Source organism: Poecilia mexicana, unplaced genomic scaffold (genome assembly GCF_051168715.1).
Source record: "Poecilia mexicana isolate PSO_F unplaced genomic scaffold, ASM5116871v1 scaffold_10, whole genome shotgun sequence".
NCBI lineage: Eukaryota > Metazoa > Chordata > Actinopteri > Cyprinodontiformes > Poeciliidae > Poecilia > Poecilia mexicana.
Genome location: NW_028263379.1, coordinates 9,782,435 through 9,799,612, shown reverse-complemented (window position 1 = coordinate 9,799,612; position 17,178 = coordinate 9,782,435). Strand labels below are relative to the sequence as shown.

The following is a 17,178-nucleotide window of genomic DNA, read 5'->3' as shown; positions in this document are numbered from 1 at the left end:
GAGCAGCTGAGCCGAGCTGCTGCAGCGCCAAGTACTACTACAACTGCTCGCCCCTGGGAGATAAGTACGAGGAGAAGAGGGAGAACCAGCAGCGAGAGGAGGGGGTAAAGAAGGAGAGGGAGAAGAGGAGGCAGACGTGTACCTGCAGCAGCAGCGCCGGGACTCCCACAGCAGCCGATACGCACAGATCCAGAACGACGCTCCGGCTGCCCCAGGGATCCATGTGAGACAGAGCCTGCAGATGTGAGAGAAAGCTCTCCTCTGTGTGCGGATTTTGGGAATATAATACATTCATATTTGTTTCAGCGCTCCAGGGACAAGCGGACGCCGGTTTCTGCAGTCAAACAGCAACTGAAGGAATATGTCTCATTTCTCTGTTAACTGCGGCGGAGTGCACAGACCGGACCTTAGAGTCATTGCGTGTATTTGTGTCAAATATTAGCAGCCTGCAAGCGGCTGCTGTCCTCTGAAACCAGTGACCCCCCCCCCCCCCCCCCCCCACCTTCCCTTCTTTCCCATCTTTGTCCCCGGTTGTTCCCACTTGAACCAAAACCTGGACGAGCTTCCTCCTTACGGTCCCTCCGGCTGCCTCTGTCCGAGGTCCTGAACACATTTTCGGGCTGGATTCAGTGGATATTCTGTTGCGGCGGCGCTGGAGGAGTGAGAGCGGACACAGGCATGATTTTATGGAGAGTGAAGTGATGGCCATCCCGCGGCTCGGCAGTGGAGAACACGGGATCTGAAACGGACACGCATCCACAGAGAAGCAGGACATTCCGGGCTCACCTTGGAGGTCATAAACCATCACCCAAACCCCCCCTGTCCCCGTCACCAGACCTCCTTCTCAGCCTTTTCTGAAGAGTGTCCAACACCTTCACAACCCCCCTCCAAATAAAATGAAACTGGCAAAAATGTGCCGAGTGAACGCGCTGGGGATCTATTTGTGGGAAACGGTTTTATTTTTCAGGTAAGCACAGGCATGGAACTGACTTGATGGGCGGGGAAGGAAAAGAAATAACCAAGAGTGCGTAATTTGTTTGGGGATTTAATGAAAAGCAAGTGAAATTAGCATTTTTATTGCCTCGATGCGGTCTGGGACCTGCATGGAAATTAAAGCTGCGTTCAAAAGTCTTAAAAGGAGAAGAGGGAATTCGGGGGAGAAAAGTTGTCAAAGTTGCCTGTGGGTTGTGTGAGTTATGGCTGATAAGTATGCGGGTCCGTGGGAAGCACTCCCTGTGATGAAGTTGCATTGACATCAGACAGGGTTTGTTTTTGCGCGGGAAGTGCGACCGCTAGTGGTTGGATATCGTCTGGGGCATTAGTTCCACATGTTAATCTTCTATAATTATGCAGGATAAATTTAATCAAAACACAAACACACACAGCAATGAAGTTAATCACTGAATCGTTTGCTGCTCTCAGGTGATTCCTCACCCCTCAGCCTCTTTCCTTTTTATTTTCCTATGACATCCCATGACCAAGACTAACACAAAACTAAATGTGTGAGTTGGCATTTGTCATCGGTTGATATCACAAACAAGCAGTTTGATCTAATTACTTTAATTTGCACAACTTGCTCTTCTGTGGGAATATATCAGCACAGTAAAATATTATCACTAATTCAGTTTTAAAAGTTATTTTCATTTTACACAGATTCATTACTCATGTTTTAAACAAATAGTTTGTGTATTTTCTTGTTTGTGGTTAGCAGCTAATGAAAACTCAATTCGGTTTTGCTGAAAATAACAATAACTTCATATCATATCGTACAATTACACGGGGCTGTATTTGAGCCTATGAATGGAAGGTTGTGTGGAAGGAAGAAGTGTTTTAGAAAAACTTAGCATGCAACATGCATATTGGCTTCATGTTATACAAACAACTTCTGTAAAACCAAAGTTTGGTTTTCCATGACAAGTAAGACATGATCATTAGAATTAACCAAAATAAACACTTGAACTACATCACTCTGATGTTATGAATTTTACATATGGAAAAAGTATGGAGAAAAAGATGCAGTGATACAGAGAAAGCATCAGAAAGAGCAGACTGTTTATGTCTTATGCCAGAAAAAAAAAATACAACAAATGTGGTATGAATTCCCTAAAGACCCAAACAAGAACTGGAGGGGAAACAAGTAGAGGTCACATTATTGTGTTGTTTCAAATGCTGTGAAGGTTTGCAGTTTGCTCCCTTAGTTTAGTAGAAACTTACTGGTGAAATTTGTAACAAACATAATCTTTTATAAAACATGGAATAAATCATTGAGTCAGCTCAATAAAACCAAACAGTTTGGCAAATTTAATGAATTTCCAATTCAACAGATGGAACAACTAAATTATTGAAAGAAAAGTCAATGAATTCTCTAAACCTTCAAAGTTCAGACTTAAAACTCGGGTTAGTTTAAATTGGGAAAAAAAGTCATTAAATATTATATCCACATATTTCTATGCATCTCTAAACTTTTTCACTTCTGGTGACATAAATATTTGCATTTCCCAACCTAAATTTTACTACCAATGTTACTGGATCCCTACATTATGAACAGTTTGGCAAAATTTGAGGAACATATTTTTTTACAGACTCGTAAGACTAAGAAAAATCCTTGATGCTGTAGATGATCAAGGATTCAGACAGGGTTTGAATCAGGGTTTGAATCAGGGTTTGAATCAGACAAACCTTACCTGAACACATCTACTACTTTGTATAGCAAAGAATAGAGTACATGCGTTACACAGCTCTGTGCTAGTATTTGTTTTCCCTTTCTAGATGTATAAAAGCTGAAGAATTAATTATTAATGCAATGAAAAGCACCAGTACCACTTGCAGCAGAATAGCCCCACAGCTGCTACCATCACCTGCTTAACCGTGTTCTTGGGTTTAAAATCCTCACAATGACTCTTCAAAATATTATCTTCGTGCCAAATAATAGTGTTGTCTGATCATAAAACCTCACTCTAGAAAGGATTTGGCTTTTTTCAGCTGTAACTTATAGTCAAGCTTGTCTGTCGTCTTGATTTCTGAGTGCACAGTGAATTAAACTGGTTTTGTTGTAGAGAATGATGCTGGTGATGCAGTTTACAATTTATGGCAGACTTCTTGAGCTTTGTTTGTTGCTGGATTGTTTTTAAAGATTTTAACTTTTTTCTGTTCATCTAAGAAGGTAATTGGGTCTTTTTACAGACACTTTGCAAAATGGTGACATTAATTATTTGATGTGAGAATCTTGGAGTCTGTAGTTGATTAGAAGAAGGCTCTATAAAACCTTATTGACTTGCATAGGCCTGGAGTTTTCCTCGTTAGATTTAGAGTTTCATCAAATTTCACTTTTTCTATGATTGGTCAATCCAGTTGTTGGTTCCTTCTTATGTTACCGAAGAAGGAACCAGCTGGGATTGCTCATGATCACTAACCAGAAGACAAAATATATTGTAGGACTTTCTGCACAACTTTTTGGCGTGTGTGCATCATTTTGACCTTGCATGTATGAAGTAAAGAAAATGGTTCAACTATATCAATAAAAACACTCATTTTCTAGAGCATTAATGACCATGTGTAGATATGAACTTATTTATGGAATTAACTTGGTTTAAAGCTAAATGTGGGTGCATTTGATAGACTTGACTTGGTTCTTTAGAGTTTCCTCTGAACAGGTTCTTAGTAAACTCTTATAATATGTTTGTTAAAGGTGTATGTGGCTTACAATGGAAGACTTTCGCTACAATGGACAGCATGGTATTGTAAGACACAATTCATGACACATTATTCTCCGTTATCAGTCCTGTGGGAGATCAACCAGTTCTGTTTTGGGTACATACTTCAGTTTTTCCTCTCCAATTACTAAATACTGTCACATCTCAGCACTGAGGCTGACTACACTTCACTTTGGCTTTAATCCTGCCCACAGCTGCTGATTGGCAAATCGTCAGTCTTCATGCTCCGCTCAGTGAAACAATGTCTTTCCAACCGAGAAATGAATGTTTCATGTCATGATGCGAGACAAATCATTCATCTCAGTGTAGCAGAAAGACCCAAAGGTCTGCATCACTCCAACCTTTGTCTCTGAGATGACACAGACGATGGGATCCGTTTTTTTGGTGGATTCCCTATATTTGGTATCCAATTATAAATAGTGGTGTATTAGAAGATAAGAATTTAAACTTTTGTTTTCTTTATTTATTTCCAGTTTTATGGTCAATTGGAAACTTATTTTTAAAGATCTTATAATAAATTGTGCACATGAAGCTAATTTTCAGCTAAAGAATTGCTGCTGAGATAATATCTCCTAAAGTTTAATAATTTTTAACACATAATCAAATTTGTCCAAATTGGGAGTGGTTGAGTTTGATGGCAGGAGAAAAATTAATGTCAATTTAATGAAAACTGAAGGAAAAATGGAACTTGTTGTTCTAGAAAGTCTTTAAAAGCCATGTGATACAACTTTTAATCAGAGACAAGGAAACAGAGAGTCTTATATTAAACATAACTAAACTCTGATCATTTTAATACACTCAAGTAAAAAACTAAAAAATGCTTTTCTTTACTTCTTTTCTACTTTTTAATTTTTATTCTCACTGTGGGATTTTCTTGGCGACTGAATAGCTTGATTCATTTTGTTCCTTTAGAGACGTTTTTAAAGGATTGCCAATAAATTTGGCTAACTCTGATTGCAGGAAAATTCATTTTAAAAAAAACAACCTTTTGACAAATCATAATAAAATTGAACTTGATATGTAGCAAACTAATTTACAGTAGTTAAAAGTAATCAGATATTATGAAGAAATCAATCTAAAGGAAGTGTAAAACATTTAAAAGTACTTTTAATATTTATGCATTGTGTAGCTTGTACATTTAAGACTAAGAATCCCAGTATAACCCTGCTTACCTTCATAATATCATTTGGTGGTGATTTAGAGCTGCTTTGAATTTAACCCTCAGGTATAACGCACATTTTTCAGCTCATTACATCACGTGGATTTATACTCGCTGCACAGCCTCTGAGGTATCTAATTATAAAAACTATTAGAAGCATTTTTCCACAAGCTGCAGACTTCCTCATTTTATGGAATTAGGCAGCCATTTACAGCTGGAACAGGGGGTATTTTAGTGGTCTGCAGGAGTTCTGCATTCAGCGTACACACTGATTAGTAATGAACCACCGTCAGGTATATTGCTGTCTCAGCTTCTCGGCTCTGGACTCTGCAGTTTTCTGCCTAATTGATATCTCTTTCCCCTCCATCCCAACCCAGACCCCTTACACCTCATTCCCCATTCTGCCTTATTACTAAACATCGATTAGCCCGTCAATGACTGAGGCCAGACCTGATGAATACACATTAAATGCTTAAACATCGCTCTCTTTTTCCTCCCTCTCTATGTCTGTGCTTTTTCTTTTTACTCATTAAAACAGCTGAGAGTTTAGAATTTAGATGCAAATGTTCACCTCAAATAAAAATTTAATGACATACCAGAATTTAGTACAGAATTTTTTTCAAAAAGGCATTAAGGAGATGAGATAAAGCAGTGACTCACTAGAAAGAGCTTTACAGTGAATGTTGGATTTTAGCCTTCTTCTTCCATGTTCAGTGAATCATTTGTAGAAAAGACAATCTGCATGTTTTCAGACTCATTCTGAAAAAATAAAATTTACAGCTTCATTTTTTTCATTTCATTGCCTGATTTTTAGTGAATACGATTCATTGTTGTATTTTAGTCCACAGCCCCACAGCATTGCAGTTCCTCCACCGTACCTAACAGTGAACACTTGGTGCCCTTAGACTTACAGGTTTTCTTCCTTTACTTTACACCAAATCCAACTGGAGTGTTTGTTGCTCAAAACCACCATCTTAGCTGAATCAGAGTAAAGAACACAGTTTCAGTTAAAATCGCAACAGGAATTAGCCAGCTTTAAACATATGCAGTGTGTTTGCGTTGTTAGGGGACAAATTGCTTTTTCTTCTCATTTCCTGGCAGACAAATAGCCTGTAATAGTTGTTATGAAGATTTGGTGATCTCAGGATGCTGTGTTTTGCTGTAGCTCTCAAAAATAGTGCTGTCAACATTTTGTTTTGTCACAATTTCATTTATTTTAATATGTTTACGGTTGCTTGATAGCATGTCCTGGTGCATTTTGTCCTTTCATTACTCTCAACTGCTTGCCAACCAATTTCCCAACCAATTTCCAGTCCATTCACCCAGAGAGAATATTTATGGTATCCATAACAAAAAATATGGACTAAGTACCAAAAATAGATTTTTATGGCTCCAGGTATCTAAATCAAAATCAAATCAAAGTGTATTTGTATTGCACATTTCAGCAACAAGGTAGTTCAAAGTGCTCTACACAAGAAAAATATAAGGACATCATAAAAACAAAAATATTAAGAGTCACCAGTTGTGAAATGAGTAGCAAACATTGCATTTGGCCAAACTCCGTTGTCAAAATCATCAATACACCAAATATGTTGATCAATGTTCTGGTTATCATGAGTCAAAAGCAATTCTAAGCAGGTGGGTTTCTACCCTTGGTTTACAGGGACTCAGTGTTTCAGCTGTTTTGCAGTTTTGTGGAAGTGTATTCCAGATTTGTGATGCATAGAAGCTGAATGTTGCTTCTCCATGTTTGGTTCTGGTTCTGGGGATGCAGAGCAGACCAGAACCAGAAGACCCGAGAGGTCTGGCAGGTTGGTAAACATCAGCAGATCTTTAATGTATTGTGGTGCTAAGCCGTTCAGTGATTTATAAACTAACAGTATTTTAAAGTCTATTCTCTGAGCTGCAGGTAGCCAGAGACTGGCTACCTCAAACTGGGGTGATTTGTTCTATTTTCCTGGTTTTAGTGAGACCTGTGAATGCACTGTTTCAGTAATTACTGCATCGTGATTAAAAATAAGCATATGTGACCATCTACCACAATGGTCACAGGAAGATTTGATGTAAATACTTAAACATTTATCTGGGTAATTTCATTAGAGTGTTTTGCTGTTTTGTTTGATTGGGGCACCAAATAATTATTGTCCCCTTGTAGCTGCATCACATGAAGGTTTTGAACTTAGTTTTTATATTTGTCTTGTTGTGTTTTACTGTTACTGGCTGTACTACGTAACAATCTGATCATGTGGCTGAATTTCAAATTCAAAATTTTCAGAGCAGAAACCACTATTGACACTTTGCTTAACCCTGAGTTGCATCGTCTACTTTTATTGACTTTTTACCCATGAATGATGAATCAAATGTCTCTGGAATGCCAACGTACCCATTGTGACCTCCTGGGACTGCCAATAAATCAGGACTGACAAAATGATTGTCAGGCCTGCGAACAGCCAGTGGCATTGCTGCGGCAAGAGGTCATTGTTGTTGAAAGGGCAATTTTTTTTATACTTGCTGAAATCCAAAATTTAGTTACGAGTAAAAAAGGAGCTCCTACAAATGCCGCATAACTACGTTTTATTATTCTGCAGGGAAACTGCATCGTATGGCTTCATCATCTTTGTGCAGATATGAAAAGCCATAAATGGAGATCTTTACATTTTCTCAGTCATTAAGAAATTTAACTGATTTGTTGCACCACAGAGCATCACCAGGTTTCGAGAACTTGGCTTCTCCTTTAAAGGAAAATCCAATGATCGTTTCTCCATTTGATCAGGCGCTCTGCTCATTCCTCATCCTCCTCCCCGTGATAAAGCAGATTGATCACCTCTCTCCTTTCTGGGTGCTTGCACAGATCGTTACTGTACTCTAAAGCAGGCAACGGCTCTCAGTATGCAAACTATTCATCTTTATGCTAAACAAAATGTGCAGAGAGTGACCTTTTCCTCTATTGATATCTATATTCAATAAGACTCTTTACTTTGTCAAGTGGAAACAGATAAATGTGCGATTTAAACAGCTTGCATCACAGACTGAAATATTCATGAGTTTTGCCTTCACCATTCTTTATGTTTAATGCTATCAAATAATTGTTGAAGTGTGAAATCTATGTATTTCTTCTGGGACATTCCATAAATTTCTTGAAGCAGAGTGAATATTCATCTAAGCCTCAGGTCTTCAAACTCTCCTTGATTTGGCCTTGCAGAAGCAGCTGCAAGTGAAAACGTCCTCTCTTCATAATGTGGGCTCCTATCATGTTAAAGCACAAATTAAATTCTACTCCTTTCAAAATTGTGGTTTTAAGTAAGGTCATTTATAGATTATTTTTCACTCCTTTGTGTTTAACATTGTAAGGCGTTAATATTAAATGAAGTCCTTATCCTGGTTTGGCTCAAGAAATATATAAAAAAAAATTGACAGATTTTTTTCCTGTGGTTTAATGGAAAGGTTAGGCTTCACAGTGATGTAAAAGCAGAGCTGTGACAGAACAGCTTACTGGAATGTCACATTACCTGGAGTTAGACTTTACTTTTAGCTGTGGCATTCATTAGGGTTGTGACTCAGTGTTGGCTGCCATCTGTATTTACAGGCATGTTGCATGTCTGCCTTTGTTTCAATGAAGAGACAGAACAACTGTGTGTTTTTTTATGCTCATGAACAGGTAGATAAACATTTCCCATTGGAACAAAAAGCACAAAAATGTGGCTGCTTTTTTCCACTAATATATCATAATTTTTCAAGATATTTATTCTCACAACTGTGTTCGTGTTTGAAGATTGCAAAAATTATACTTGTCCATGTCTGAAATTGAAAAAAATGTGCTAAAAATGAGGGAGGGAAAAAAAAGCTAGCATCAAGCAGCCAAGAACATGGCTGAAAGTTCCTAGTGAGTGATGATGTTACATTTGTAACACTGAAACTGGGCATGAATGCATGATGCAATGGCCAACCAAAAGGAATGTGGGGATGGCAAAGTCTCAGGCAGGAAATTTAATTAAGACGGTGATTTATGTGGTGATTCATCTAACAGACCAGCACCCTACCTTGGGAGTTAAAAGAGCCCAGTCTTCACTTTTCCTGTGCTGTCCAGACTCCTACCTGACCATTTTCAGATACTTCTGACTGTGTTTTGAAAAAAAAAAAAAAACAAGAAAAAAAAATCCAATAACTCTCTAAATTGGACCTGTAGGCGCTTTCTTAACAGGAACCTGTCACAATGACACATTTTGTTTCCCTTCCTATGTTTGAATCTATGAAATGTAATAAAGATGAGACAGTTTGATACACAGAAAATACGACTTTAGCTGTCAGGTGAAAACTTTAGTCAGGGGAAGGATGAGCCTCTTTCTGATTGTGTGTCTGGGTTTTAAAAAACTTTTTTTCTCAAAGCTTAAAACTTAATACAGGCACAGTAGGTTTAGTATTATGCTTTCTCTAATCAGACAGCTTTTCACTTGTGCAAAAGTACAATTTAATTAGTTCAAGTTTTTATAGCATTTTTAATCTTGTTTAGACGTTGCCTTTTATACAAATAAATGACAAAGTAATAAAATAACAGCTAAATTTTACTGAATCATTGAAGACATTTTCCTTGAATATTTATTATGTGCTGGACATTTTTTGGCAGATTTGAAAAGCTTTAAGGGGAGTCAGGGAGAAACAGATTTGCCAGAGTTGTATTCAATAAAATTTTATATATAGTCAGCTGAAAGTAGTTTTAATAATGACCTTCTGCTTTAATGTCAGGAACGAAAGAACAAATTTGCACTTTCAAATTGTTGAAGACAAGGCTTGTCTTCTCGCTTCACCTAAAAGGTTTCGGTTCTGTGCCACTCTGATTACTGTCTGCCAGACTGAAAGGATTTCTTATTGAAAGTTAAAATTAAGCATTGTTTAGATCAGGAATCTCTAATATTTGTCTTTGCTTTGGTTCAGCAAGATTAGAAAGTAAAATTTTACATCAAAAAGAGATAATATCCTCTTAAAGTAAAATGAGGAGGGGAAACAGATGTGACATGCTGCTATTCTGAGGAGGGAGTAAGTCAACAGTCATAGTAAAACAAAAGTACACCTTCATATGTTTAAAGGTTTTATACGCTATGACATAATAGAAATGTGTTGTGTGATTTACATCTGATGTAAAAGCTGAGAAATGTAAAAGATTCCACGCTGTCATTATTTAATAAACAAAGATTTCTGTCCTATTAGAGAAGCCTATGTAATGAGAAATATTTTTCACCACAGACAATTCTCGGAGAAATGTCAAAACATGACAGCTCCATCTTCGACTAGGTTTCAGTTAGCAATTTAAATGTAAAGTTCATGACAGGATAATTGGAAAAAAAGATTTGTTTTGAAGCAGAAAATATCTCTCTATTAAAAAGGCAGGTGTGGACAAATGAAACATAAGTAGAGATGTTTGATTAAAATGTAGATCACAATGTTTGGAGAAAACCGAGTTGCACCTTATACCCAGGGTCAAGCCTGGGTGTGGAGAGCTGATGATTTGGACTCACTTTGCCTTTTATCGACCATTAAGAACTACTTTGTTGGACAAATGGGCTCAAATTTGACTCTCAAATACTTTGGTACACATTTAGTTTTATGGTGAAATTTTTTTTCAACATTATTCATGTGACAGATAGTTACTCTGGCCAAAGACGCTGAGAATTTGTCTTTTTGATTTCACATTTCTTGCTTTACATCTTTAGGAGAACACAGATCATTAAGCTTAAATCATACATTAGGATGATTTAAAATAGAACTGGATCATCAGTTTTCATCATAATTGCAAAGCAATGTCAGTGTTCTGCAATTGTGGTGTTTCCAGAAGAAAAGCAATTAAAATCAAATGCGAATAGGTTTGTTCATGCAATAAGTAATTAAAAAATATTTTTTAAAAATCATGCTGCGCCATCATCCTCCAACCCTTCTGTTGTCTTCTTCTTTTTTGTGGTGTGCGTCAGGAACAACATTCAGTTGTTGCTCATGTGACTTGTGTGATGTGAAAAAAAAAATGTTTCCATTGCAGTTTTGTGAAATAAACCAATTTCAATACGGACATAAAAAAAACAACCTCATCCTTTGGCAAAAATCTAGCAAAAAAATAGTTTTTTCAAAATTGGTGTGTTTCCATTACACAAATTTATCTTCAAAATGTCAAATTGTGCATTTATATGGTCAATGAAAATGCAGCTTTTGATAGAGTATGTAGTGTTGCAGCTATAAGACCCGTGTCTGGCAGTCATTGCTTGGACTCCTCTGTCTGTCAGTATTGTAGTGGAGGGCTTGACCAAAAGAGCATAATTTAAGGAATGAATTAAGTTTGGAAAAAACAGTGGGGGGGAAATTACATGAATTTTGATGTTTATAAGGTCAGATAATTATTGTTTTAAAGTTAAGCTTAATAAATTCAGCTTTTCCATTTACTACATTTGTGTTCAATAAATATTGTAATGACTGTTTTATGAACTTGTTAGATAGAAAAAACATGTTAATCTTTTTTCTTTTACTGTGCAGTGATTTATCAAGTTCTCTGTGTAAAAACCATCAGAAATATTTATGATTGATTATTAATATTAATATGACAGCCTTTTGTTTGCAGGGAAAAACTCAAAATGATGGTTTAATCTGCACTATGACATTTATCCACCTTTTTTAAATCCCAGAAAAGGTGTCAATTTGATTGTGAACTTAAGGGTCCGCAGTTCACCCAAAGGGGTCAGACACAGAACCCAATCATCTGTAATGTGCTCTGGGTTTTATTTGTGCCGCTGAAGGACGGGCCCGGCTGGCCGACTGCCCTTCTCAGAAATCTTCCCATGTCAGTTCGCATCCGAGTTGCGTTCAGTCAAATTAAACCAACCGTGTTATTTATGAATCTGCCCTCGGGCTGTTTCATTTGTTCGGCAGCAGCAGGGCCAAACATTTATCACCCGCATCCTCCATCATAACAAATCATAACATACGCTGCATATACATTCTTTTTCTGTGATCAATTTCACCCCCCCAAGTTCTGTAATGAAAAACAATCGACTGCTCTGAGAAGTTCGCTGCCACCTCAACAATAATTAACTTCTAGGCAGGTTCATTTCCAAAACCTGATATATGATGAAACATTATTGATTAGGAGACTGTGACACATTTGCACCTTATGTAGCAAAGTATATTATCAATGACCTCTCTGAGCTGTGACCAAGCTGAAATGTTAGAAGCAGCACAGGAATCAGAGAGGAGAGGAAGATTCCTCTAAACTACTGCTCAAGGTTTTATTGAAACATGTAGTAATATATGGGATTATGCACAGTATGTTGATTCTGTGTGACATAATTAGCAAATAATCATAAAAAAATATTTAAAATGTGGTCAGATGCAAAGGGAGCAGCACAGTTATGTAAAATGTTATTCATACACCTTTCAGATTTAGATTTAAAATTATTTTTATTAAATTAAGAAGTTTGTTTTCTGACAGGAAATGAGTCAGGTGTGTTTCAACAATAATAAAGCAATGTTAAATCTATCAATTTTCAATCGGTTTTTATTTGTACATTGTTTTAGGACATAGTATGTCAAAAATGATTTATGCCACCTCAATATTCAAAATGTTTTCTATAAGTGATATTTAGATTCATGGTGGTTTGCAGAGTTTATCTTTAGTGATGAACTCAAAGTTTCTGGGAAAGCCTCTTTGCCATCACCCTAACCTTTGGCTCCCACCTCAGATTGTCTATCTATCAGAATCAATCTTGGACTCTCCAAAAGTTTTATATCATTTCCAGTAAGAAAAAACATGTTGGTAAAAGTAAATTTCAAAGACTGTAGTAATTTTAGACTGTTACGCATAGCTGTGTGAAATGCCTTCTAGGGCTTAGACCACAACTTCGTTAAGGTTTTTTAATGAAGTTGAGTTACAGCTTCATAACTTTCATACATAAATTACAGTCTTTGTAATAAGTTCTCTTAAAGTTTGCTGTCTTCCTGTCTGTGAGAAGCACAATTAAAACCTTTTCTAAGCACTTGGGTTAGAGAGATTGCAAACATTGTTGCTTGTGAATATGTTGATGCTCTAACAAACTCTAAGACCCATTTCTGATGTAAAACTCAGCCAGAACATTGATCATCTGCACACTTTTGGTGAAGCTTTGAGGTGAATGTTTGGAATAGCGGGCTCCCCATCAGAAGAGATGCAGTTCCTCCAAGGCTTTTTAGCTTGCGCAGAACTTCTGTAGCAATCTTGTTCGGGTTTATTTTAGTTCATGTAGGTTCTGAGTGCAGCACGGTGTCAGCACTTGCAGCACATCCATGACATGAAACCCCACAAAGCAGAATTTGGTGCACTCGTCTCAAATCAGAGCTATTTCCAATCTGGAAGATAGCTCTGTGCTTGCATTGGGAGATTTTTTTTAGTGTGTTGCTGCTTTCTCACAGGGTCCAGGAGAGATGTGGCACGATTTAAAATGCTACATTTGATGTGGGAATATAGTGCTAACCTACCGGTACATATAACTCAAGGCACTGTCTGAAGGACACTGAAAATGGAGTAGCTGTTACCAGCATCATGTTTGCATTTACACTAATCACGTTTTCAAAATTTCCTACTGTCCAGACACATTTTACATTCCAAGTTCATCATTGGCTATGCAGTTACATTACAGTACACAATTTAAACTGTGATTCAATAGAAACTCCTTTGATTTGGTCAGGTGAAAGAATATCAGTGTAATGGACTTTGATTGATCTATTTATGTGGTTAGAATTAATTAACAGTAAGATGGGTCTATCTGTTCTAAGAAGAAATATTTGTTGTGAATCAGGGCCACATAATTAAGATGAGTTGAATCAAATTTGATAATTATTTTATCTTTGGATGTGTTTAACTTAAGTGTCAAAGGATGTCAGTTCCTATTAACAAGTGTTGTCAGATTTGGAAGCAAGCAAAAGCAATGTTGAATTGCAAGAAGCAAATGGAAAAGGAAAAGAACAAAGTTCAAAGAACAAAGACGATGACTGGGTTACAAAAATAAAAAAATGTGAAAAAGTCAGACGATGCCCGAAAGGACCCATTAAATTCATTATTAGAAAGAGGACAGAACAGGGCATCTTGACAAAACTGTTACGAAAGGGCAGATTACTTAAATTAACCAAAGAACGAGTGCATTAATCAGGGGTAATAAAGAGGCCAAAATTACCCTGAAGGATCAGAAAGGTAACACCGCAGAGATCTGAGTGTCACACACGCACGCACGCACTCACACACGCACGCACACACACACACACACACACACACACACACACACACACACACATCAAACACTATTTTAAGCATCAGATTCTACATTGCCATATTTTGAGGGGAGAAAAAAAAATCAAGTGGATTGATAGATTATCCAAGCGTGTTGAAAGTCATTTATAATATTAGGAAAACATGACCTTATTAAATTTCAGGACTGTGTATATTTTGTAGAAACTAGTTTAGAGGTTACATTAAAATGTTCTTAAACATTTCCTTCCTATGCAAGCAATGAGGTGGTTGAATCTGTGCTTCATTTGTTACACATAGTAGAATTTGAATCACATTTATTACCAGATTTATACTTTAAAACTGACAGAAGGTGTATCTTATTTTACCTACATCTGTATTTTCATATGAGACAAAACTGTAACTCTTTTCTGCATTGAAAAAAAATGTGCACAAATGTGAACTTTACTCCTGAATGTTTTTCATAAATCAACAGAACACATCTTTGTAAAAAAAGTTTTTATTTTCTCTTCCAATATTTCTTGTGTTCCTAATTTTCTGGTGAAAGGTGCTTTTAAGGCTTGAAATCATTTTATAATGTGTCTCATATTAATATCAACTAGAACTGTTTGGATAGTGTGGACGGCCGCAGTAGAAACCTGTGTTTCATATCTAAAAGTGCAGATTTGAGTCCATTTCACACCAGTATGTGTCAATCTGTAGGTGATATGTTGCAGTTTAAGTTGGTTTCCCCATTACAGCCTGGATGACAAACCTGAAAACTGCTCTGTTTGCAATATGTTGGAGTGTTGACTCATCACAACGAGAGCAGAAAACACGGACTAAAATAAACCGTTGTAGCACAAAACAAAAATGTGAATGGAGCTCATTATTTAAACTAGAGATATTCAATGAATGGGTTAAATATGCCTTTTAAAAGTCCAAACAATGGATGTAGCAGTAGTAAATATGATGCAAGTTGAAGGCTTTTGGTGTTAGTGGTGTTTTGTAAGAGGCAGCCGAAGTATCTGTTAGTGCCAGGAATGTGTTACAAAATGCCAGGATGGGATCAATTAGGATTTCAAGTCTTCGAGGCTTTAGGAGCATAATGAGGAACACTTAGGACTAATAATTGGAGTGTTGCATTTGCCCACATCTCTCTGTAGCTCTTGCTCTCTGAGACTCTGGCACTAGTCGACTCAGCTGTTTTTCCTGCTCCTGTGCTTTCTCAGCACTGGCCACAGGTCTCCGCAGTAGCCTCGGCCAACATTGATCTGAAATAATTAAAGCAAATCCGAGGTTTGATCATTGAAAGCCCAAAGAAGAAGCTGCTGGGGGGGAGGATTATCAACTTAAGCTGCTGAAGAGACTTTGGAAATCCAGCAGCTAAAATTCACCAACGCTTGTTTCAGCCTCTGGAAACCATTCAAGCTAAACTGTGTTTTGTGTATGCTACAAAAATCGATGACAAGCATCTTTAAATCTTTAATAACGGCACAGGAAACTGCTGGACTGCTGTTATGAGAAACATTTTCACTTCTTTCATTTGCAGGCCAGACATAAGAATAAAATGCAGATCAATCAAATCTATTTATAGAGAAGTTTTCATTCAGCCAAGTGAAACTCAAAGTGCTTTACTGGGACAAACATTTAACCAAAAGAGACTCACACAATTTAATGGTCAAAATGAAAATGAAGTGGTCAAAATTGTCATTTTATTGTGTGAATAAAATGTGCAATAAATGAGGAAAACACGAATAAAAATGATAATTTTATAGATAACAAAATAATGAAGACTTTAAACTGAAGTAAATCAGTGTATTATGGAATTAAGGAAGTGCAATAATCTAGATTAGCAAAGAAATGCTGCTGATATATGTATATTTTAGAAAACATTAGAATTAAATCCAACAATAATAAATATACAAGAACAATATAATCTAGTGAAGAATAATATTATTAAAACATATAACAGTACTTACTATGACATTAACTTAAACAACAATTAATTACATATGCATTAATTATTTAAAACAACTGTGGACAAAATACTTGTTGGGTTTGATGGATGGATGGAAGACAAAGGAACAGTTGGGTTGATGGTCAAATATACCCCATATGATCAATAAATGAATGATCAGATTATTGCAAAGACGGATAATTAGATGATGAAAGAAAAGGAGGAATGAATGGACGATGGATTAAACAGCTAGATAATAAAATAAAGTCTGGGAATGCAAGAAATATACTCTCCACTGTTCTAATTTCTTCTTCCAAACTTATCTGGATATGTTAATTGTTTAAATCAAAGTCCAATTGTTTTCCTCACTGTAGAAACACAAATAGAATATTTTGTATTTTTTGTCTGTTGCCTTTTGTAAATCATCAAATTGCAAAAAAAGTTCCACTCGACAAACTTTTATTGACTTAAAACCTCTTTCTCGTTAGAAAGTTCAGTGTCAGCTGGAGCTGCTGTGGCTCAGTGGGGGGATTAGTCATCCAGTTGTTGGAAAGTCCGGGGTTGGATTCCAGCTTTCCTCCTTCTTACATGTCAATGTACCTTTTTGCCAGGCATTAAACCAGATTTACATCCTGAGCTGCTGGCCAGGAACCTGAGCTTGTTGACAATGTGATTCTGCTGTAAAGCATAATATAGACACAGCCTATCTGAATTAAATTAAATTACATTTTGATCAGTAAATATGTTTTTTGATGTCATTCACAGAAGGTGGATATAAAATTGATTATTATTGGAATGATCATGGAATAAGAGAAGTTTAGTTTTTTTATAGAAAACTTTTATAAGCTCCTTCCATTTCAATGTTTGTAATAATTTCCTGTTATAACTTTTACTGTAAAGATCCGATTTTCTGGGAAAAAGCTAAAAAAATCCCACTTACAATGTATAAAAATGTATTTATACAATGTCCTGCAGACAGTTGGTGGAATATTAAGGTATTATAAAGACCTCAATAGTTTCACTGTTCTCTTAAAGGTTAAAAGAACATGTGATTGTATTTGTTGACAGATGGTATCTGCAGCACAGACTCAGCTGTTTTGAATATATTATA

The 17,178-nt window shown here is 36.6% G+C and overlaps 1 protein-coding gene across 3 annotated transcripts in view; it reads left to right on the top strand.

Annotated features, from left to right (window-relative positions):
• The first annotated feature begins 588 nt into the window (after nucleotides 1–588).
• glra1 (glycine receptor, alpha 1) overlaps nucleotides 589–17,178 on the top strand; it is a 107,107-nt gene continuing 90,517 nt past the window's right edge. For all 3 annotated transcript variants that reach the window (XM_015002828.2, XM_015002825.2, XM_015002823.2), the window contains exon 1: nucleotides 589–967. In XM_015002828.2, the coding sequence (XP_014858314.1) occupies nucleotides 897–967 (71 nt within the window). In that variant the 5' untranslated portion in view covers nucleotides 589–896. The remainder of the gene's footprint in view (nucleotides 968–17,178) is intronic.